This window comes from Myotis lucifugus, unplaced genomic scaffold (assembly GCF_000147115.1).
Source record: "Myotis lucifugus unplaced genomic scaffold, Myoluc2.0 scaffold_87, whole genome shotgun sequence".
Classification (NCBI taxonomy): Eukaryota; Metazoa; Chordata; class Mammalia; order Chiroptera; family Vespertilionidae; genus Myotis; species Myotis lucifugus.
In genome coordinates this window covers 3,783,445-3,808,223 of record NW_005871135.1, presented here as the reverse complement: position 1 = coordinate 3,808,223, position 24,779 = coordinate 3,783,445, and the positions used below count along the sequence as shown (strand labels likewise).

The 24,779-nt window shown below is 44.3% G+C and overlaps 1 protein-coding gene across 2 annotated transcripts in view; it reads left to right on the top strand.

Moving 5' to 3' along the window:
- The window catches only part of LOC102418670 (N-acetyllactosaminide alpha-1,3-galactosyltransferase), a 36,826-nt gene extending 15,298 nt beyond the window's left edge, over positions 1-21,528 (top strand). The window contains exons 3-8 of one of the 2 annotated variants that reach the window (XM_006091114.3): positions 3,971-4,059; positions 6,842-6,877; positions 9,661-9,726; positions 10,212-10,298; positions 14,347-14,484; positions 19,053-21,528. In XM_006091114.3, coding sequence (XP_006091176.1) covers positions 3,980-4,059; positions 6,842-6,877; positions 9,661-9,726; positions 10,212-10,298; positions 14,347-14,484; positions 19,053-19,746 — 1,101 coding nt within the window. In that variant the 5' untranslated portion in view covers positions 3,971-3,979 and the 3' untranslated portion in view covers positions 19,747-21,528. The remainder of the gene's footprint in view (positions 1-3,970; positions 4,060-6,841; positions 6,878-9,660; positions 9,727-10,211; positions 10,299-14,346; positions 14,485-19,052) is intronic. The other variant, XM_023755947.1, reaches the window with a different exon arrangement.
- Positions 21,529-24,779: the final 3,251 nt, after the last annotated feature.

Below are 24,779 nucleotides of genomic sequence, written 5' to 3'. Positions count from 1 at the left end.
GGGGGCCCACTCGCCTCTCAGGTGAAGCCACCTCTCTGCCTTCAGAGCCACACATTAAAAAGTGTCATCACTGTGGCTGCCATCGGTGGAGCAATTACTAACCACCAGCACAATGTGCTTCCTACACACGGTCTCCTTTTGAACTTTTGAGACCCCCAGAGGAGGGTGCTTGATGCTGCATTTTTTTGTGTGAGTAGCGGCTCAGAGAGTTGGAAAACTTGCCCAAGGCCTACGGTGCTAAATGAGTCAGTGCTAGCCTCATTTCTACCTGGGATGTTGAATCTAAACATTGCAGTGGAGGGTGTGGAGGACAGAAGATAGTTTTTCCCAAGGTCTTTAATGCCCAATTCTCCTGCACCTTCCCCTCCCCTTACCTGTTCACAACACTTGTCACTCAGTCTTTGACTCCATCTCCATCGTCCTGGAGTGAGTGAGGCTGGAGCGAGCAGGGGATGGAGTCCAGGGCTGGGGGAGGGGCCACGGGCAGAGGAAGATTCTTCAGTTGTGGGAAGGTTTGGTTTCCTCTGCCACTGCTGTCCCCTTGCAATTCCGGCTCCTGGAGATAATGGCTTTTCCAGGGTTTCTGAGCTGTTACTCATCTGAGACCTTCACCTTTCCCCTGACATGAGATGAAGAAAACAAAAGAAAACAAGGTCCACGGTCCACTCCAATTCCTTTCAGAGAGGATTTCTGTTTGGAATCCCAGACCGAAGTTGTGTGTGTGTGTGTGTGTGTGTGTGTGTGTGTGTGTGTGTGTGTGTGTTGTTCTGTGTGGGACAGGTTGGGGGCGGGGGTAAGGTAGAATTAATTTATGAGCACGCTAGGGAAATAGAAGTGGAAAAGGAAGATGAGGAGGGTAAAACCGGAAAGGTGGAGAAATAACAAGCTTTACAAGGTGACCCTGCCCTTAGAAATGCCCCCAGGTTTTTAGCACAATCTGCATGTGTTCCAGGAGGTGGAGGTGTGAGTGGGGGTGGGGGTGAGGAGTGTGTGGAGTGGGGTGGGGGTGTGGTTTCATTTGTGAACCTGTGCAGGGGCTGAGTTCTGGGAGTGGCCCAGGAGCAGCCCAGTGGGAGGTAGGATGGATTCAGAGAGAAACAGGTAGCACCTGACAAGTGCCTGAGAGATGGTAGGAGGGCTCTGGTGGGTCTGGGTGTGGCTGAGTTCACCAAGTCCTCTCAGGGTTGGGGGCCAGGTGACCCAGTTACACGCTCCCACGTGAGGCAGGGTGTCAATATTCAGCAATCCTATTTCTGTGCTCTACCCCTTAAATGGGGAATTTAAATATATTTTATTGATTTTTTACAGAGAGGAAGGGAGAGAGATAGAGAGTTAGAAACATCTATGAGAGAGAAACATCGATCAGCTGCCTCCTGCACATCTCCCACCGGGGATGTGCCCGCAACCCAGGTACATGCCCTTGACCGGAATCGAACCTGGGACCTTTCAGTCCACAGACCAACGCTCTATCCACTGAGCCAAACCGGTTTCGGCTAAATGGGGAATTTAGACGCAACCCCATGTTTCCTAGTTGGTGACTAAGATAGTCAACCACCCAGCTTCAGAATTACACAGTTTTGAAAATTCTGAGAGACAGACACATAAGAGAAAGACTTTTAGACCACGCGCTAGCTGCCAAATGCCTAATTTTTGTCCAGAGAGAAATAGAAAAATGTTTTAAAAGACCCATTGGCCACCCTGCCAACCCTTCCTTCTCTGAGATGTGCATTCCAGATCCCAAGAATCACATCTACACCTACATCTAGTGCTTCGCTAAAGGATGCAATGTTGGCTCATTTGGGTAGCTTCCAATCATGATGAATGGCCAATGCAAGCAATCTATGAAGTCCAGAAAGAAAGGGCCTTCATCAATTATTTCTGATGTTAGTTTGCAAAAGGAAAAATCATCAACACTTTGCATGGAGAGGCAATTAGGGGATGTGTCTGATTTTGCCTCTCTCTCACGTAGGCCTCGGTGTTCTCTACCGTGAGAGTTTGTGTGCTTTTCTGTTTTACGTTTCTCACACTGGGAGACAAATTGCATTTGATCCTCAGCAGGTGGGGCCGATAAAGCCTGGGATGCTTATCCGACAGTGTGATGGCCTCCTCAGCATAGGCAGGGTGTTGTAGCAGGGCCCCCACCTTAAAGAAAATCGAAGTCTCCCACTCCCAAGGAGCTCTTCGTGGGGCTGCAGCATAGAAGAGATGGATAAACCTTTAGAGTCCCTAATCTACATCTCCCTGCACTTTACTTTTTCACATGATCTTATCCCAAAAACCTCATTCCTCTCCATCAAATATGTTTTGAGCTCTTCCTAAATACCGGGCACTGGGTCCTCCCGGCAGCCTGTTTTATGGACACCAGTAATAAGAACGAGCATTTTTTGGTATATTTATATGGTTCTAGGCACAATACTAAGTATTTTATGGACATTATCTCTTGCAATCATGGCCATTTTTATCCCCACTTTAGAGACGAGGAAACCAATTTAATATGATCCGTTACAGGTTCATAATCCTTTTTCTGAAACCCTAGGGCCTGGAGTGCAGAATTTTTGTGGTGCAGATTATATATCATATATTATGTGAGAACCCCAGTACAGCAGCACCAAATAATAAAATGCATCAATATCTATGCAAAGAGACATTTAAACAGTCTCAGTAGGATAAGGATTATGAATAGCCTCATGTCAGTGAGGGCCATGATGCCAATTGAATTACAAAAAATGTTTTTTGGTTTTCAGAGCTTTTTGGAGACATGGATAAGGGACTGCCACGTGTTTAGGGCTCCCCAGTTTCATGTGTATCTGAGCCCAGTCTCCAGTCGCTGCCCCATTCCAAAGCCTATGTGTTTGATCACCATCCACACTTCTTTCTTTAAAGTCTAATTGACTTCTCTCATTTTTAGCACAGGCCATTGCTGCCTCACTTCCCCAGGTCTGCCCTTGCCCCCACATTCATTCCCCACCCCAGCACTCCCCAGCTCTCAGTGGGGCCTCTGAATGAAGTTGGATCAGGTGATACCCCAGCTTTAGATGCTTTTGTGGGTCCCCACCCCCTTTCTGCACCTTCCCAGGCTCTCTCTGCCCTGCCCACCCCGCCCTTGTTCCAGCTACTAAGGTGAGAGAACTTCACTATTTATTCTCGTTTAGGTTTTTGCTTTTGTCTTTTCTTCAAACACAAGAAGCTTTTTCTCCTGTCAGTGTTTTCTCCTATCATAGTGGCTGTCCGAAATATTCTCATCCCTTCTCATGGCACACTTTTCACCCCTCTCTATCCTGTTTTCATTCCTTCAGAAGCTTCAGTCACTTCCCCAGTGAGGTCTTCCCCAGCCACTTGAATTAAAGTACTTACTTCCCAACCTGCTTTTCCCCACCCAGCACCCCTCCCCCCTCAAACACAATTTCACTCAGCAATCAAGAATACTCATGCGCTTACTATGCACCAATCGTTTACTTGCTGTGGGTGTGGAGGGGAAAGGCTGGGTGGGGGTGGGAAGTGCGTGAGCCTAGATTGTCAAGGACTGAGCGGTTTCCCCTCTGAGCACAGGGCATGTAGTCAATGTATTAAGGGAATCAAAGCCAGGAAATGGATGGTTCCTTGCAGCCACTTGCCAAGAGGTGGGTGATCTGAGTACTGGCCCCTGGCAGCCATGGAAACCACTTCCAGTTACTCCCTCATGCTCCCCATTCATGGCAGACCTCATGATTATCCAGGTACTTTCCCTTCTGAGCCCCAAAGTGGCCTTAGCGTCCTTCCCAGCATAAGAGCCCTGTCAATTCATCAACCTGGCCTGATTTGCCATTGCAGACCTATGCAATTTAAGGTAGAGCACACTTCTTAGCTCTAGTTAAATATTCATAAACATTTCCTTTTAGAGAGGATATAGGTGGAAGCATTTCTTAAAAACCGTATCTTGCTCTGGATTTATTGAGTCTATTTTTCCCCTCTTTTTCTTTTCTTTTCCCAGGAGAAAATAATGAATGTCAAAGGAAAAGTGATTCTGTCAATGCTGGTTGTCTCAACTGTAATTGTTGTGTTTTGGGAATATATCAACAGGTAATTATGAAACATGTTGAAATGATGTAGATGAAAGTTACTCTTATCTGCTAGTGTTAGCCAAGTCATCAGGTTGAATTAAAGGTAGATTCCACCCTTCCGGTGTCCTTGAGCCCTGAACTGTCTTTTTTTTTAAAAAAAAATTTTTTTTCTTTATTGATTAAGGTATTACATATGTGTCCTTATTCCCCCATTACCCCCCCCCACCCCCCCGCCGCCCCGCCACTCATGCCCTCACCCCCCTGGTGTCTGTCCATTGGTTAGGCTTATATGCATGCATACAAGTCCTTTGGTTGATCTCTCCCCCTTACCCCACTCTCCCCTGAACTGTCTTTATAAGCATTCAAGCTCCAAGCGCCTTCTGGCTAATTCACTAGCTTCCTTCCAAATGTCTTGATTTTTGTACTTAGGCAGTTCTTGGCAGGCTAAGCACAGAAATAGTAAGGTCTTATTAAGCCCAAAATGTAATTAAAATTATCCATATGGCCAGATACAGAAATTACCTTTAAGAAATTTCAGACGCAAGTTCCATGAGAAATCCACCCTGGTTTTTGCAATCCTGGATATTTGCAGAGTTTAATGGAGCAACTCAAGTTGTTGACTTTTGTTGCAAAATACACTTGTGATTCATTTGTGCCTGGCTGAAACTTCTTTTCTTTTCTTTTTTAACTCTGGAAAGCAAAGAGAATTAAACATTCCTGAGTGCATTCACCCAAAAGCACTGCTTCTGTGCTTTTGGAAACTACAATGCCTCAGATTCCAGCTGGAGAAGCTTCTGATAGAAAGAGGGCTCCACAGGCAGCTGCAAAAATGCACGATGCCTTTGACTTCAAAGGCCCTGGTACAGCTCGTCCAAAAAGTCCATCGTACAGCTCTAGGCAGGGAGAGCTGTCCAGGCACCATTAATACACTCATGGTGAAGTGTTTTAGTAGCCCCCACATTCACCATGACAGCCTAGATTAACATGCGAATGTCTTCCAATTCTTAAATTCTAAGATGAGCCAACAGGACCATTGTGGCTACCAAAAAAGGAACTGCACCTTGAGGTCCATCAGTAGAAGAATTGCTCCAGAATTTGGGAGTCTTCCCCCTACACCCTGGGGTGCTGCATAATCTAACTGCTTTGGGAGTGTCATTCTTAACAACTCATTTTAAGAAAAACAAGATGAGTGTGACCAAGTTAGAAGGCCTACAAACCAGGTCTTTCAAATTGAGGAAACTGGGGGTACTTAGTCCAAAGAAAAGGTGAATCAGAGTTAGGTGAAGGGACCCCGAGCCTCCTTAGGTGCTCCAGGGCTGAGTCTGGAGTAAGGGCTTCCTGGGGCTGGTCCTGTGCCACCACTTATCTCATCGGTGACTTTGGGCAATTTACCCAGCCACTCTGTTCCTCATTTTCCCTATTTTTAAAAATGGTGATAGTAACAGTACCTGCTTCATAGGATTGTTGGGAGGATTAAATAAGATATTGAGTATAAAGCAGGTGGAGCAATATCTGGAACTTCATAAGCACTCAAGAGATGCAAGCTGCTATGTTCATCTTCTTCATCATCACCATCACCATCGTCCTCTACTCCAGAGGCAGACTAGGACAGGGGATTTTGGCAGATGGCAGGAAGCTCTAGCAGTTGGAAGAATCCAACAGAACAAGTAACCTTTGGGGGTCCTGCCCTGAATTAGGATGCTTGTGTGGGTAACCTTCAAGCTGTGAGTGCTTGATTGGATAACCATGGTGCTTTGAATTGCAGCCAGAGTTGTGCTTCCATATTTTGAGGGTTCACAAATTAAATTATTGGAGCCAAAGGCACAAATGTGCACAACGAGGGTCATTTTGCAGTGCTGGGCACAGACTTTGCTCAGTAGTCGGGGCAGGTTCTGGCTGCTCTTCAGGGCCATGTGGCACCCAGACTGTGGCCACATCATTCCTCAATGTGAGGAGTCTACTTGAATACCTGCAAGGTGCTTAAAAGGCAGCAGATCCTTTGCCACCTTATGAACTGGCTGTGTGATGATTTGAGGTGAGCTGAGGGCACTAACTTTAGACAGGTGGGCGGTGATGGGCTAAAAAGGATTTTAAAATAACTGAACACATCAAACGATTAGTAAATAAAACTGCTGTCAGCAGAGCATCTGAAAGAATGTTACCTAGGACAGCGTTTGATTTGAAGCTTGATGGAAAAAACATCTTAGAATTTTAGAGCCAGAGGAAACTTTAAAAGTTACAGTAAACGAATAATGATGATGATGGCGATCATGCTGACAGCAGCTACCAGTTACTGAGTGTTTGTTTGCGTGTACTAGGAACTGTGCTGTGCACTCCCTCCAGCTCTTAGTCCAAGTTTCTAGATGAGGGAGGAACAGTGTGTCTCTGAAGCTCTGAGCTGGATGCGGCATTAGGCTCTGCAGTCATTTTGTTTTCTGGGGGAAGGTAAATCCTGGGTGAGGGCTGGCTGGGCTGTGGTGTTCCTGAGGAGATGGCAGGAGGGAGCCCATCTGTGAGCCTCTCTCCCTCGTTGAAGCCACAATGAAGAGCTGTCGTCTTTTTATTTACTAAGATTTGAGTCTCCAGAGACCTCCTTGTTCTGGGTAAATATGGAAGTGACTGCAGTGCAACTTCCCAGTCTCCTGTGGTCATTGGTTTTAACTCAAAGGAAGGTGGAAACCTAGGAGTAGCTAAAACCAGGCTCTCAACTCAGCCCGGGGCTTCAGTGATAATGGCTGCAAAATAGCTTTTCTCAGAATTAAAAGTAACATGATATGTTTTTCTTTCCCCTTTGCTTTTAGCCCAGAAGGCTCTTTCTTGTGGATATATCACTCAAAGTAAGTGCTTTGAATTCTAGATGTCTCTGGGACAGCTCCCACGACCACTCCTGCACCTCCTACAGTCAGTTCCTAACATGGCAGCTGGTGATGGCGCTGTGCTCAAAGGTGGAGGGCAGAGGCGGGTCCCCGGAGATCTGGAGAGCATGCCTCTGGCCTCCTAGACATGCCTTTATAGAGCCATGGCTGTGTGTTGCCCTTGCTTCTTTCTCATGAAGGGTCTCTTTAAGTGGTGTCCTTTGGAACATTCCTGCCTTCCCAATAAAGAGAGTCAGGGTGGATAATGGTCCCTTCTGCTAAATTTCTTTGGGACAAAGGATCATTAAAAACCGTTTGGAATTCTGATGAACTAGTGGGTGTATTATTATTATTATTACTAGAGGCCTGGTGCACGAAATTCATGCACGGGGTGGGGGGTGTCCCTCAGCCCAGCCTGCACCCTTCCAATCTGGGGCCCCTTGGGGGATGTCCAACTGCCGGTTTAAACTGGCAGTCAAACATCCCTCTCACAATCCGGGACTGCTGGCTCCCAACTGCTCGCCTACCTGCCTGCCTGATTGCCCCTAACTCAGGGGTGGGCAAACTTTTTGACTCAAGGGCCACAATGGGTTCTTAAACTGGACCGGAGGGCCAGAACAAAAGCATGGATGGAGTGTTTGTGTGAACTAATATAAATTCAAAGTAAACATCATTACATAAAAGGGTACGGTCTTTTTTTTTTTTTTAGTTTTATTCATTTCAAACGGGCCGGATCCGGCCCGCGGGCCATAGTTTGCCCACGGCTGCCCTAACTGCTTCTGCCTGCCAGCCTGATCACCCCCTAACCACTCCTCTGCCAGCCCAATCGACGCCTAACTACTCCCCTGCCGGCCAGATCACCCCTACTGCCCTCCCCTGCTGGCCTGGTAGCCCCCAACTGCCCTCCCCTGCAGGCCTGGTCTTCCTCCAACTGCCCTCCCCTGCTGGTCTGGTCGCCCCTAACTGCCCACCCCTGCTGGCCTGGTCGACCCTAACTGTCCTCCCCTGCAGGCCTGGTCACCCCCAACTGCCCTCCCCTGCTAGCCATCTTTTGACCACACAGAGGCAGCCATCTTTGACCATATGGGGGCAGCCATCTTGTGTGAGGGCCTGGCAGTTAATTAGCACATCCCCTCCTTATTGGCTGTGGGTGCCACCATTTCTGAGGGCAGGACAGTCAATTAGCATATTCCCTCCTTATTGGCTGTGAGCACTGCCATCTTTGAGGGCGGGGCAATCAGCATATTCCCTCCTTATTGGCTGTGGGCACCACCATCTTTGCGATGGAGTGAGGGTCAGTTAGCATATTCTTCTTTATTAGATAGGATTATTATCATCATCATCATTGCCAGTAAGAACTATGTAAGCCTTCATTTTTCTATCTTTGGCTTGGTTGCCAGGAAGCCCAGAGCAATGTGGTTTGCTTAACTGCTTGTACTTCCCTCAGCCTTCATTTCTGATACAGCTTATCTCGTGGCATTAAGTCTGGGTTTTTATGCTTACAAAATGCCATGGGATCTTGGCAGTTTTCCCAAACCTACTCAGCCAATATTTCAGCTAAATGAAAATAGAGGTAAAACCTTTATTCTTGAGAGTTGCTGGGATGACCAGGGTCATTGTGAAAATACGTACCTGAATGACTAAGTAAATGTTTCTCTTTCTGTTCCCTCTTGTTTGTTTTATTCTGGTATTATTTCCCCAGTTATTGTAACTGTAGTTCTTACTCATAAATCATCTTAAATGCTCCCTGAAAGTAGATGAGCTTTCAAACAGGTTTATTAATATTATCATGTCTGTTCACGTTTCAGCACTCAATTTGTCCAAATGAAAGGCCTTACATCTCCTGGTTTCCCATTTCCCCTCCCCCAGAAGGCCCCTACCTTGGGGAGACTCTCAAGATGAGTGTGGAAACTTCTGCATGTGGGTGGGGAAGGTGGCTTCTGATTACAGGTTTCTGAGTTTCTGGTTCAGAGACCCTCAGATTTCTGCAACACATTAAAAAGATCATACGCCATAATCAGGTGGTATTTATTCCAGGGATTCAAGGTGGGGACAATAGCTGCCAAACAATAAATATGATGCACCACATAAGCAGATTTCCTGAGGCTGTAACTGCTGACTTTGTAGCAACCTGAGTTCTCCTAGTTAAAGCAAAAGAGATCATTCTTGGACAGGTGCGCTGGTTTCTTTATTAAGATCACAACCTGTTACATTTATTTTCAACTTAGAAAGCTCTTTTATGTATGCTATTTCATTTAGCTACCTTCATGGTAGGTTTATTATTATTATTATTATTATTATTATTATTACTATTCAGGGTGGGGCAAAAGTAGACTCACAAATAAACTTACTTTTACCCCACCCTGTATTAGTATTATTATCTGACTTTTCAGAGGAGAAAAATGGAGATTCAGAAAGGGAAAAATGGCCTATCATAGCCATACAATAGTAAGTGGCAGATCCAAGACTTGAGTTTATGTATTACTGTCGTCCCCTCCCCCCCATCATTCTCTTTCTCTCCTCCTGCCCTGCCGGGGCTCCCTGGATGATGAGCGAGTGCAGGAGCTGTCCCAGGAGGAGGTCTGGGCACTATCAGGCCTGGCCTCTCCCATTCACCTGGAGCAGCTTCACTTCTGTTTGTTTTACCAGCCGGCAGTTTTAAAAATTTTGTTTAATCATTTTCTGTCATAAAAAGAATTTGGAAAAACCCCAGTCTGGGACTGCCTCATTTTCTAAAAATGTTTTTCATCTTTTTCATTTCTTAGAAACCCAGAACTTGGTGACAGTGGCAGTCAGAAGGGCTGGTGGTTTCCGAACTGGTTTGAAAATGGGTAAGGCTATGAGACGCTGGTCTGTGTTTCCACCGACTGAACATGTTTAGAGTCCAGATAAACAGTGTCATGGCCATGGCCGTCTCAGTCACTCATGTTTCTGGCTTATTGAAATCATATAAGGAATCTATTTCATGGTTGGGAACGGAACCGTAAAGGTTTTTGTTTTTTAAGTTGGGGGTGAGTGGGGCTTGGGCTGAAGTTCAGGTTGTAGGAAAGATTATCATAAGATAAAATGTCCTTATGTGGACTATTTGATAAAATTCCCCCGCCCCTGAAATAATCTGAGGGCTGTTGTGTCTTTAAACTGCTAACTATGCTGTCTTGGATCATCATCACAAAGACGGGTACTGCGCCTTTTTATCCAAAATATGTCCTTATGCATAACCATTTAGTATTATGAACCTTCTCCAGACAGTCACTGACTTCCTGACACCGTAGATGCCCTCCCTGCCTTATTCACCCTGCTTTCCCTTTGTACATAGGACCCACAATTCCCAAGAGGAAGAAGACATAGAGAGAGAAAAGGAAGACAACGAAGAGCTTCAGCTGTCTGACTGGTTTAATCCAGAGTAAGAGGGTCCCTTGTGTGCAGCAAATCCATGGGTCAGCGGGAGGTGGCAGGGGGCTGTGTAGGCAACAGTGCCACTGAGAACATCTCTCAGTGGGGAGACAGAATCTTAGACCTTTAACGACAGATTAGATGAGAAACAGAGTCTGGATGTTTTGACTCAATTGCTGGAACAATAACATGGTGACTGGCCAGTGGTAGCAGGTGAATCACAAAATACTCGGCTGTGGTCTCAGAGGCCACAGCATGTTGTGGAAAGCCACAGGATGGAGAGTCAGAGCAAGAAAATTCTCTCTGAGATTCAGTTAACTCATCAGTAAAATGGCAACGGTGATGCAAAATCTCAGATCCATTACTCAGATCCAGTTACTCTCCATTACTACGTTCAGATACTAGCTTAATGGGTCAATACCAGCTTTTTAAAAAAAATTGAAATTAAATAGAAAATCAGAGGGTATAACAATGGGGATTAGGTTTTAACTTATAAATTTGGGGGAGGGGGCACACACAAGCAGTGTGTCCCATCTGTTAGCAGTGCCCAAGCTCAGCAGAAGATATATGGTAGAGATGGAGGATGAGAAGCCATCAGAATACAGGTGGCAGTGGGATCTGTAAGCCTGAATAATGCCACCCTCTGATGAGGGTGGCACACTTTCACGGTGACACTTGTGCTTTGCTGAGCAGGATTTGAGTGGCGGGGTCAGGGCTGAATTACTGGGAACAGAGAGGAGGGTCAGATGAGGGCCACCAGCTGTCATTCTCTTCAGTCTCCCCCATGCATGGCTCAGCTTCTCTCTAAAGGAATGGAGAGCAGATATTTAAAGAATATTGGTTTGAAACGGCACCAAATTTAAGCCTTCTCAGGGCACCAGAGTGCGTTTCTCACATAAATGACTAGACCAACAATGGAATAAACAAATAAATATATTTATATAACTGTATTCTTTTCTGTAAACTACCTAAAACATCACAGTATGTTGTGTACACATTTCTACATCAAGATCTCTCAGCTTCTTTGACACCAGATCCTCGTACTTTTCCTCCTACTCCCCATTCTCCCTTCTGTCTCCTTGACAGGGGCTTCTCCTTTCCCGCCTTCACAGATTAGAGCTTCTGGAGGTTGAGTCCAGTATCCTCATCTCTTCTTTACACACCATCTTCCATGTGCTCTCATCCATTTCCAGGGCATTAGAGACCATCCGTGTGAGACTGATTCCCATGTATATCATTAGCCCAAAGGTTTCCTCTGAGCGCTGACTGTGTCTAACTGCCTGCTTGATGTCTCTGCATGTCTCACGTGATCCCACCCCACACTTGTTCTCCTCAATTCCCATCTCAAGCCAGGATCTGGGACAGCTCTCCGATTCAGCCTCCTCCTCCACCCATCCTACAGTCTAATTCATTAACGTGTTCTGTTAATTCTTTCTCCAAAATTCTTCCCACATCATCTTATCTGCATTTCACAGCCCTCACCCTTGTCCCTGTTGCCATAGGCTCTTTGCTGGGTCTCTCCAGCAGCTGCTGCCTAGAAGGAGTTCACTGAGTAATGTGTGCATTCCACATCTTTGTTGACCTGCATGCACAGTTACTGGACTTTTAACACTTCCTCCCCCCAACACTTGGATAGATACCACAATGTTCTCATAAATGAGTACATACAATGAAAAAGCTACCAATCTCACAAGTAGGTGTAGGTTTTGGTTCTGGAGCCCTTTTAATTTGTGGGACGCCTTTGGCCTATACTGGTGGACTTGGTGGGTACCCTGCTTGGAAGGTTTTGGGGGCAGCTCCGAGTCCTTCCCAGCAGCACTTCCCCTCCTTTTAGAGTCCCATCTTTGTGACCTTGAACCTCTTTGGCAGTTGAGAGTGGCAAAGGCTAGCTCTGCTCTTGCACATGTGTGGCCTGACCTGTCACTTCTTGTTTGCAGGAGGGAGGTTTTGGGTTTTGATGACTAAGACACCTTGATACAGAGGTTCATTCAGGAAACTGATCTCATCCTGTCCCCCATCCCCTCCCCGCCACTGCCTGTAAGTCATCTGGCTCCTTTTCTTAGGGGCGCTGACATATTGGACTTGCCAGTGGAATTTAATAGTTAACAGATGGGAAATAGGACATTTTAATTAAACATTAATTTTTAATAGTGCTACTTTTTTTTTCCTGCTCAAAGAATTTTCCCAACCAAGTAACGAAACTGAACACTGGTTTTCTGACTCAGTCTTTCTAGAAGTTGTGGCCTGAGTGGTCATGCAGTTGAGGAGTGTGTAGCAGGCTGGCCACCTGTCAGAACTGAGATTCTCAAGAGGTAGTAGAGGGGGGGGGGGTTCTCATTTCTCTGATCCCCGTGCTCAGCACTGGGCCTGGTAAAGGAGAAGGAACTTCCAAAATGTATATCGAGAGATTGAGTGCCCTGGTCTGGCCCCTCCTATAAATTAAATGGCTAAAGACCAAGTTCCTTTCTCCTATCCTACCCCTACTTTATTTGTAAAATGGAGATGATGATAGCATCTATTTTATAATCCATGGTAAGGATTAAATGAGGCAGTGAAAGTCAAGTACTTAGCCCCTGTGTACCATAAGTATTCAGGATACCAGCTCCCTTCCTTTCCTCCTCCTCCTCTTTTCCTTTTTTAAGAAATTATTATTACCTGCCTACCAGATGTCCAGCTCCTACACAACTGCACAACTTAGGCTGGGTCAGAACTGTTAAAAGATCTTTGACAAGCTAAAACAGGACTGCAGTGAGGTGACAGTGCATGGGAGATTTTAAGTTCAGAAATGTTGGCTATGGAACTATAAGCAGTGTGTGTGTGTGTGTGTGTGTGTGTGTGTGTGTGTGTGTGTGTGAGAAATTCTGTCATTCAACAAAGCTGGGGGTTTTGTGTGACTAAAAGCATCACATAAGCTTCTAAAAACAAAAGGGGGAAAAGTGCATTTCTCATTCTGCAGTGATAAAACTACTGAAGTAGCTAAATTGAGTGTAAGTAATGGCAGACCCAGGTTTTAGCCCCAGCTTTATCAGCATAGCAGGTAAATGTCCACATAAGAAGTGATATAGGGTGGTGGCTCAGGGCGCAGACTCCAGAATTAGCCTATCTGGGTTCAAATCCCAGCTTTGCCCCTTACTAGCTATGTGAACTCAGGCAAGTTATTTAACCTCTCTGTGTACAGTTTCCTCATTGATGAAATGAGAATCAAAATAGCACCCACCTCTGAAAGGTGAAGCTCTTAGTACAGTATCCGGTCCCATAGGAAGTGCTCAGTGTGTGTTAGTTACCATCATCGGTGGCCAGCTATGTGGCCTTGAACAAGTTAACAAACCTTTCTGAGCCTTGGTTTTCTTACCTGTACAACGGACATACTACATGGCAGGCCTGTTGCAAGGACCAGAAGAGAAAATATATGTGAAAGTGCTGGCACAAGTTAGTGCAGAATCCAAAATAGGCCCATGGTCTGAGCTGGGTGCTCCAGCCTGGGCTATAGGGGCCTCTGCTGGGTCCGTTCTTTTTTTTTTTGGGGGGGGGGCGACTCTCTCTTTGTTTGTGAAATAAATAATAACACCAGAACCCCCTAGTCTGGGGCCCTCTTGGGCCTCTAACCAGGTTCCTACTCAGAAATCCTTTTCTGGTGAAAGGCACATTGAGATGGTTTTCTCTCTTTCAGCTCATTGCCCCTTTCTCATCGCCCTGTGTCAAGGATCAGGTCCTTCTTAGGCTCAGATGGTACCCACAGGGATAATAACACCCAGAGAGGCCACTTGTGGCTTAGGAAAGGGCTGAGGAGATAGGAAAGGAAATTAGGAGGAAAAAGAGAACAAGGAAAGCAGGAAAAGGGAGAGGGTCTGAGATGAGCAGGGAAGATCCCCATAACAGCCACAGCCCCCAGGGGCACCTGGGTCTCCCATCCCACACCTGGAAGAGGCTGCCCCTGAAATGTCTTATGACCCAGTCAGGATTCAGGGACAGTGACTGTAAATCCCAGCCGAGCCCACAGCCTCTGCCCCACCTCAGCAAGCCGTCCCCACTCACAGGACTCTGTGTTTTGTCACCAGGAAACGGCCAAAGGTGGTGACAGTGACTAGTTGGAAAGCACCCGTGGTGTGGGAAGGCACTTATAACAGAGCCATCTTGGAAAATTACTATGGCAAACAGAAGATTACCGTGGGTTTGACGGTTTTTGCTATCGGAAGGTAGGTGTCACTATTAAACTTACCTTGACTTCTTGTTCCAACTGTCAAAATGTTTGTGAGGGTCTCCCTGGGCCTACAGAGGCTGTTTATGACTTGTTTGAATGATCAGATGGGAGGATGTTATAATGGGACCATTTCAGTCTCATTTCTGCTGAGATCCCCCAAAAGATGAGGACAAACACCATAGTCGGTGAGTGGACTCCTTCCCACCTCAAAGTGAGGTCTCAGGATATAGGTAAAAATGTCTGCTACACACACTGAGCCCAGAGTATACAACTCACCCACAGCCACCTTCACCCCGATCTCCATGGCTTTCTCTGGACATTCCAAAAATGCCAGTGGTTAGTGCATTATTCTTTCCATGCTTTCAAGACCCAGGACCAAGGACAGAAGCCCTTACAGCAGGTTCTCAGTGATCTAAGTGTGGTTGGTGGTTTTCCACGTAGGAGCTGGCTGACCACTCTTCCTTCGGTTCCTCCTGGAGGACTTAGGGCCACAGAGATTTGGCTGGCCAGAACTTCCTCTTCTAAAAGTTGGATAGGTTCCTCTTTCAGCTTCCATTTCCTTGTTTAGAATGTTTCTCCCCAAATTTCAATCATTCTTACTTGAAATTGGTAGCTTGTAATATTGGTTTTACTAGTAAAATATAATGCATTTTGCTCTTTTGGAGATTTTTCCCCCAAAAAACAAAAGCAAAAGTTCAATTTCCCTATTTCCTTCCCATCCCCACCCCCCAACCCCATTTCCTGGCTTTCTCGTCAGTACCTTTTCTGAAAGCCATGTGGAATGTTGACCCCTTTGCCCAATACAAAGAGTTGAAGGTCCAGGTTGACCTGAGCTCGAGCTCTGCCCACCAGAGCACCTAAAGGAGAGTTCTGTAGACCTGATAGTTCTCCTAAGTCTTCCAACCCAGAGGTCAGAAGCCATCGCTGGCACCATACCGATTAAGTCCTAATGCCATTGACTGTATTGATTCCAGGGACCTAGGTAGCATCTCTAACAGAAAAGGGTAACTAGTTTTGACATTTTTACTAGAAGAATCAGTATTGTTGAGTTGGAAGCCAATGCTCGCCCAGCTCACCTAAACCTTTGGCACTAGAGGGGACAAGCCAGCCATGCTGCAGGTTGATTTGATCCTGGTGTTTCTAAAGAGAACAGAACTGCCCCACATGACTTCAACCAACAGTTATGTCAACGAAAGAAACATCTAAACCTATAAAGAATTTGTATAGGATTTTATTTGACACAAACTGATGACAATTGCCCAGAAGCAAGACCTCAAATGTTCTGGAGAATGACAGTTTTGCAATTTCTTTTATGCATTTGAAAATAAGGAGGGAATATAAGAATATTACATGAAGGTGGAAGAAAGCAAGGTGTACGGGATAGTTAAGATTATGTGCTCTCTTGAGGGTGGGACTCTTATTTCAAAGGTGTGTTAACCTGGTTGCACAGAAACAATAGACACGGCTTGCTTAAGTTAAAAATAAACCTTTTACTAAAGAAGTTATATACTTGGGGCAAGACTACCCACCATGATCTATCCAGTTAGGAATTTATGATCCAATACAGGTTTACCTTCTGTATAGCCCCTTTTTTTGTCCACAGTTTCAACTCTCCAGAACTAAAGGGTAAATGGCATATCCGGTGAAAGCCCTGTGCTCTCCGCTCTGAGGCAGGAGAGGACTGTATTCATCAGCAATAAATCTTCACTAGAGTGGATTTGGACTTTTAGGAGGTGTGATGTTTGGTTTATTTTCAAATAACAACGCAGCCTCAGTGCTTCAATCTCTAAACAGTGTTAGACCACACAGTGGCTCACGTCCTCCCCCAGGATTGTCTCTCAGCTTCAGGGTACTATAATTTTTTCTTAAAGGTACAAAACACCAAAGAATTTCCTGGCCATCAGCCACAGAGCCATGCCAAAGTCCTTCTTTATACTGCTCAGATACATGTTCTCCATTTAAAGACTCAATACTGTAAACCCTTAGGTTTCTAGCGGCCACCATTATAAGTACACTTTAATTTGGTAGTAAAGAAAAGGATCCAAGCAGTAACCAAAGTGAAAAGTGCCAGTTATTATTACTCACAGGACATCATGATTGGCCAGTACTGTGATCAGCCCATTAAACTCAGTCCATATTCATTGAGCATAAGTCAGGGGTTTGCATGAGTTAGGTCAAGCCATCTTTCTACTCCTTCCTCTTCTCTCTGATCCCCATGGCTTTACAAGAGAGTATGTAGCTGGGTTACAGAAGACATCAACATGATATTTTTTGAATGAACAGACAAATATCTAAAATAACACTACACACTTACTAGAATGCCAAAAACCAAAACACTGGGAACACCAAATGCTGGGAAGTAATAGGAACTCATTGCTTGTGGTACTACTACTTTGGAAGACAGTTTGGCAGATTCTTCACAAAACTAAGCATACTTTTACTATGCAATCCAGCAATTGTGTTTCTTGGTATTTATCCAAAGGAGTTGAAAACATGTCCACATAAAAACCTGCAGACAAATGTTTATAGCAGCTTTATTCATAATTACCAAAAGTGGGAAGCAGCCAAGATATCCTTTAGTAGGTGAATGGGTAAATAAACTGTGGTACATCCAGATGGGAATATTATCTGTATTAGTGACACAGACGAAACTTAAGTGCATATACTAAGTGAAAGAAAACAATCTGAAAAGGCTACATTTTGTATGATTCCATACTGTATAACATTCTGGAAAAGATAAAACTATGGTTATAGTAAAAAGGTCAGTAGTTGCCAGGAGTTGGGTTGGGGGAATGAATGAACAGGTAGAACACAGGATTTTGGGGACAATGAAAATATTCTGTATAATACATAATGGTAGATACATGTCCTTATAGATTTGTCCAGACCCATGGAATGTACACCAAGAGTGAACCTTAATGTAATCTATGGACTTGGGGTGATAATGATGTGTCAATGTATGTACACTGACTGCAACACATGTCCCATCCTGGTGCTGAATGGTGTAAGTGGAGAAGAATGTGGGAGAGAGGAGGGACAAGGGGAGTATAAGGAAACCCTGTGCTTTTGTTTAAAAATTTTTGAAAACATATTTTTAAATTGATTTCAGAGAGGAAGGGAGAGAGAAACATCAATGATGAGAAATACTGATCAGCTGCCTCCTGTATGCCCCCTACTGGGGATCGAGCCCACAACATGGGCAAGTGCCCTGACCAGGAATTGAACCGTGACCTCCTGAATCATAGGTCTATGCTCAGCCACTGAGCCACACTGACTGGGCAGGAACTCTGTGCTTTTAGTTCAATTTTTCTGTGAACCTAAAAATGTTGTAAAAAATAAAGACTTTTAAAAAGAGAAAAAATAGTTTAAATAAGGCTAACTCAGAGGTTGTTTGCTTTGATATTTGGATGGAACTTATTATGGTGGTATCTGGTCAATGGGTTGGAGTTTTGGGTGATCAGTGGGAGGCTCACAGAGTGAATATGTAATATGAAAGGATATCCATGTCCCTTTACCCATTCTCTGGGTTCCAGAATGGCAATGGTTCAGCTTAATGCATCCCCATAGAACCCAAGGGTCACATCATGGTGCATCTGATAGAGTAGTAGCAACATTGGGATATGTAGGTTGGAGTTTTTGAGGGAGGCTAAAGGATTAGCGCCCCCTGATGTTAGTCAAAGGGTGTAAACTTCTAGTTATAACATGAGTAAGTTCTGGGGACCTAATGTATAGCCTGGTGATTACAGTTAACAGTACTATATTATGTATACTTAAAAGTTGCTAAGGAAGTAGATCTTAAATATTCTTACCACAAAAGAGAAATGGTAATTATGTGACGTGATGGAGGTATTAGCTAACTAAGGTGGTAATTATTTTGCAATATATAAGTATATTAAATCAACACTTTGTACACCTTAAACTTATACAGTGCTACATGTCAATTATATGCCAATAAAGCTTGGAAGAAAAAAAGAACTCACATCCCTTTTGCCTACCCAAAGTCTAAACCAAAACAAAGGGCTAAGTAAGGCAGATGGTAGTAAATACCATCTTCATTACAGTTGAAGCTGGTATTGGAGAATGTGGCTTATATCTGTAGGCTCTAGGCCTCCTAACATTGAACCACAGAAGTAGAAAGACTCAGGCAACCAAGCAGCTATTGCACTAGAAACTCCAGGCCTCTGTACATCAGAGCGGTGCCTGTACCACTAAATATCTTATAAGGCCCAAAGCATACATACTATCTCCAATACATACAGTTTCCAAGAGCGAGAGGAGAGGAAAGGAGGGGCGGGGGGGGGGAGGGGGCTGTTCATGGCCAGTCGCCTTTCCAAAATTAGCAGTCAGATAAGTCCCTCCACTTCCCCAAGGCAGAGTGACTGAACAGTGGAGAGCAGTCAGGAATGTTACAGTAACAGATGTCTCTCCACATGAAAACATACATCTGCGATGAGGAAAAATAGTTGTCTCTTGAACTTCAAAATACAAACAAAATGATTAGAAAGTACATGGTCTCCTACAGAGTCCCAGAGGTTACATTTATCCCGTTCTTCTTTGTTTCAGATACATTGAGCATTACTTGGAAGAATTCTTAACATCTGCTAATAAGTACTTCATGGTTGGCCACAAAGTCATATTTTACATCATGATGGATGATGTCTCCAGGTTGCCTTTGATAGAGCTGGGTCCTTTGCGTTCCTTCAAAGTGTTTGAGGTCAAGCCTGAGAAGAGGTGGCAGGACATCAGCATGATGCGCATGAAGACCATTGGGGAGCACATTGTGAACCACATCCAGTACGAGGTCGACTTCCTCTTTTGCATGGACGTGGACCAGGTCTTCCAAGACACCTTTGGGGTGGAGACCCTCGGCCAGTCAGTGGCTCAGCTACAAGCCTGGTGGTACAAGGCAGATCCTCTTGAGTTTACTTATGAGAGGCGGAAGGAGTCTGCAGCCTTCATTCCGTATGGCGAGGGGGATTTTTATTATCATGCGGCCATTTTTGGAGGAACACCCATTCAGGTCCTAAACATCACCCAGGAGTGTTTCAAAGGAATCCTCCAGGACAAGAAAAATGACATAGAGGCCGAGTGGCATGATGAAAGCCACCTAAACAAGTATTTCCTTCTCAACAAGCCCACTAAAATCTTATCTCCAGAATATTGCTGGGATTATCAGATAGGCCTGCCTGCAGATATTAAGACTGTCAAGGTATCTTGGCAGACAAAAGAATATAATTTGGTTAGAACTAATATCTGACTTTAAATTGTGCCAGTAGGTTTCTGAATTTGAGAGAGTATTCTGGCTACTTCTTCAGAAAAGTAACACTTAATTTTAACTTTAAAAAATACTAATAAAACACCAACCCAGCAATTACTACTCCTCGTAACTTTCAGCCTTGTAATATGGGAGCATGGATTCTGGTAATCAGATGTGAATTCCCAATGATTTCCTATCTATTCTGGGTTTGGGGAAAATATATCAGATGAACTTAAAAAAAAATTTTCACAGGCCATAAAAAAGCCAGAAACACTCTACATATGTCAGAATGTACTGGAGAACTGGAGAAAAGGGTGCTGAGTCTAAAGCAACATAGGTTGCTTTACAGCAGAACTTGCAGCGAGGACACAGTCTACCTGGCAATCCTCAAATGGTTTCAGTAGCAGACCACTTCAGGCCATTTTGTTGTATGTGTGTCTTTTTCTCAGGATGTTGTTTGGCTTCTGTGCAAAAGACTTGTCGAGATTCCCAGTGGTTATGATGGTGGTAAATGTTTGGAGTCACAGGGAATCTGAAGGAAGTGGAAACAAAGCCTCAAAGTGAGTTTGCCATGAAATAGGAGAGAGTGGAAAGATCATGGTTGGGCATTGGCACCTGAGAGGTCACAGGAGATGGATTGGCACTTAAATATAGCATGGATCCAGTTGCTAAATGGGACAGGGATAATGTGGATGGTCTCCAGCCTCCTTAATCCCAAGACAACCAGAGCAGAGGGGACTTGAATGGAAGATACTTCTTTGTTTTGCCCAAGTCACATTCAGTCTGCCAGATTCTGCAACTGTGTCTTCAGATCCTTGGCCAGAAGAAGTGGATGGTGTCAGAGAAGACAGAGGCCTAAAATGGACTGAAGAAGCTTGCAAGGAATTTTCCAGACAGGGGCTTCATGACAATCATCAGCAGCAAGTCCAACTGCCACTTGCTCCAACCCTCAGAGTTCCTCAGCCTATTGTACCCCGTTTGGAGGGCTGACATCAGGAATGGATAGGAGGAAAAACCCTCCCTCCAAATAACCTAATTTTCCCCTGCCCCATCTGCACTACTGAGGTGTAACAACCAGACACATTTAATAAAATGGTTAATTGATTTGATATCAAAAGCAGACAGGATGGCAATGGGAAACCCAGTCCTCATAACTGAACAGCTTAACATTCAATTCCCTTCTCTAAGAGAAGTTATAAAATCCTACCTATAATTTAAAGTTAAGCAATTCAATGTAAAGGAAGTTAGAAGGCAACATTTACATATTTATATTTTGCTTGTGTTCCAGTTAAAGTCATGTTTCCTTTTTTAAGTGATATATTTGAAGAATCATTGCGCTGGCTTGACGTTCAGCACACTGGGCTTCTCTGATCAATTGAAACCTACATTTTCCTACCATTGCACTGTGCCTCCTACTCTTCACTTCTTGCCAAAAAAATAATCACAATGCAGTGAAACAAAACAAAACCAACAAAAATCCTGAAGAAGTGGACTTTAAAGGAGATTACACATTCACCAGGACTCTTGCTTCTCTCTAACTCAAGTTTTCTGAAATACATCCTAGAGTAGGGAAAGTTACTGGTTTAAGTCTGGAACCAACAAAATTATCTATCCTGAAAGATTAAATGGCTGATGTTTATGTTTGAGGGAATCTTGATTTTTTTTATTCATTTAAATTTTAATCCCAAACAAACTCAAGATTGTCATGAATAGTTATTCTTAAACATAAGAAAATAAAAATAAAACTCCTGATTTACAATTGAATAAATTATTTTCTCAGTATATTGTTGTCATGGATTGTGCATTTTCTCCCAAAGATATTCAGAATTGTCAATTCTAGCGTTTTAAATTCTTAGATTTCCAAAAGTCCTCATGTCCTTCTAAAAATGTGGACTTTTACAAAGATAGAACATAGGTGAGACTTGCAAATTTTTAAAACAGATGCTCATGCCCTAGCCGATGTGCCTAAGTGGTTAGAGCTTTGGCCCACACACCAAAGGGTCGAGGGTTCTATTCCTGGTCAACCTAGTAGACCATATCTGGATTGCAGGTTCGATCCCCAGTTGGGGTGCAGGTGGGAGGCAGCCAATTGATGTCTCTCTCTCACATACATGTTTCTCCTCTTCCCTCCCTTCCACTCTCTAAAAATCAATGGAAAGAATATCCTTGGACACCAAGGAAGCATCATTAGAAGCTCTCAATTCCTTTATTAGGCATTAAAGAACTTAGTCGATCAAAAACTCTTCAGAAGTAGAATGTAGGTCTAGACCAGTGGTCGGCAAACTACGGCTCTCGAGCCACATGTGCCTCTTTGGCCCCTTGAGTGTGGCTCTTCCACAAAATACCACGTGCGGGTGCACATGTACAGTGCGATTGAAACTTCGTGGCCCATGCACAGAAGTCCGTATTTTGTGGAAGAGCCACACTCAAGGGGCCAAAGAGCCGCATGTGGCTCGCGAGCCGCGGATTGCTGACCACTGGTACACTCATCATATAGCCAAGTTTGAGAAGCAGTCAACAAAAGCTGAGCAAACAAAGGCACAGGGAAGTTAAGGGCTAAAGGAGTGTAGGAGGGAAGGGTGTCTGATGAAGTGCAAATAGACTTGGAGGAAATGACTTTAAATTGAGTTTTGAAAGAGAGAGGGGATCACTGTGAGGAGTAGAGATGGAATGAGACTTCAGAGGGAGGAGCAGCAGATGTAAAGCACAGAAGACTGTGATAAAACTTTTACAGAGACCCACACAAATGGTGCGAAAAGTAGCAAAAATCATGAGAATGCTTTGGCTGGATGAGGGCTCCACATTCGCTCAACATGTATGGCTCTCTTTCTCCTTCTCCCAGCAATGCTTGGTCTCTTTTACGGAGTCTGTGTGATTTCAATGGAAACTGGTGCCATCGTTGGAGCAAGAGATCCAGACTAAGCCAATCAGCACCTTTCATTGCTTAGGTGGCAATGATTGATTTGGGGGTGGCAGGTGACCTAAACTAGCCCAATCAATGTGAATCTCAGGTCCTCAGGAAATGAGGAAGCATGTAACATTGGGAGCTGCTAACACCTCTGGTGACCACAAGGGAGGTCAGCATTAGGATGAAACTGGCAATAGGAATGGAAGAGCAGAGAAAACTGAAGGGAACACAGTCCTTGATGACAACCCTAAGCCACTGGCTCCAGTGGGCTTTTTGAACATGTGAGCCAATAAAGTACCATTATCATTTAAGTCAGTTGGAATTGAGTTTTCTCTTATAACTGAAAATATCCCCCACTGAACCTTCTAGAATAATTAGTTCCTTATAGGCAGGCCCATAGTCTGTCGTTGCATCAGCTCTAGAACCTGTTATATCACCTATTTCAGGGGCACTGCTTAACGAATATCTACAAGATGAATGAATGAATCATTATATATACTCCCATCATGTCTCAAAGAAGTGCTTTTTAACTAAATTTAAAATTTTTTCATTATGAACTCAGATACTTTTCTATCTGGCACCTGGAAATTTTCCTCCTGTAGTACACAGTACAGGAACTCAGGAGGGGCAGCTTGAGCTTTAGGCTCTAACCTGCATAACGTACTGGGTTCAGTGCTACTTAAGGTCAGTGGTGCATGAGACAAATTTGCTCCATCAGTATAGAGCAGTGATTCTCAATCAGGATGATTTTGCACCACCACCATCACCACCTCCACTCCCACCCTCGCCCTGACCCCGGGATACTTGGCAATGAGTGAAAATATTGTTGGTTGTCACAACTTGGGGGTAGGGATGGGGAGGGTACTACTCACATCTATTAGGTATAGGCCAGGGGTGCTGCTAAACATCCTAAAATGCACAGGAAAGCCACCACAACAAAGTAGTGTCTGGCTCAAAATGTGATGAGGTTGAGGGACCCTGCTGTAAAATCCCTTTGAACTTCATTAAGAAAGAAATATAGGAGAGCCAATATGCATAATACCCACCTGTCTATACCCTGGAATTAGTCTTTGATGAGTGTCAAAAGCTTCCAACTCACTTCTTAGTCCTATAACATTCACAGCTGACAAAAGAAGAGAGCAGTTCCCTATACTGGACACTGGAGGGCAGGAATTTCCAAAGATAACACTTACTCTAAGCAACTGCAGTGATTAAAAACATGTTTTCTGGACCTGGTGAAGACTGCCCGTTTGTAGAAATAGCTATGGATTTTACATATAAATGAAAATAGCTATAAATATTTAAAGTATGGGGCTTTGAAAAATCAGCCAAAGTTAGAACACACTTTCAATGAATTGACTGTAATTGTTCAGAATAAAAGGTGGTTATGCTAGCTAGGTGTTTTAGTTAAAGACATTTTGGTTGCAAGGAACTGATATCCCCTAAACCCAGAAATGAATATTGAGAGGCTACTGGAGAGTTCCACTGAATGCAAGGCAGAATTGACAACCAGGCAGTGGTGCACTGAAGCTGGTTCTTTCCTGCTGGGAGCCTGTTGCACGTAATACTTCCCAACTCTCTGTTTAGTGCCTTCACTGTGGTAGCTTGGTATTAGCCATGGTGGGAGTATTTACACCATGGGAATAAGCAAACACTAAAAATCAGGTCTCTTTTTCCTTTTCTTTTCATCTTTCTTTTTTTAGGAGTTGGTTGTGTAGAATTTTAGTTGTTCACATCACTATAACCAGCTCATGAAGAAGTGCCAGTGAAATTCAAGGGCTTCAACAGCAGAAAAGAATGAACTTCCCCTAGAGCAGTGGCCGGAAAAATGCGGCTCACGAGCCACATGTGGCTCTTTGGCCCCTTGAGTGTGGCTCTTCCACAAAATACCACGTGCGGGCGTGCATGTACAGTGCAATTGAAACTTCGTGGCCCATGCGCAGAAGTTGGTATTTTGTGGAAGAGCCACACTCAAGGGGCCAAAGAGCCGCATGTGGCTCGCGAGCCGCAGTTTGCCGACCACTGCCCTAGAGGTCTGCCAATATGACCCAGCTCCAACTATTTCCAGACTCAGAGTTTCTTCCTTCAAAACTCTATATTCCTGGAAAAGAAAACCCAAATGGCA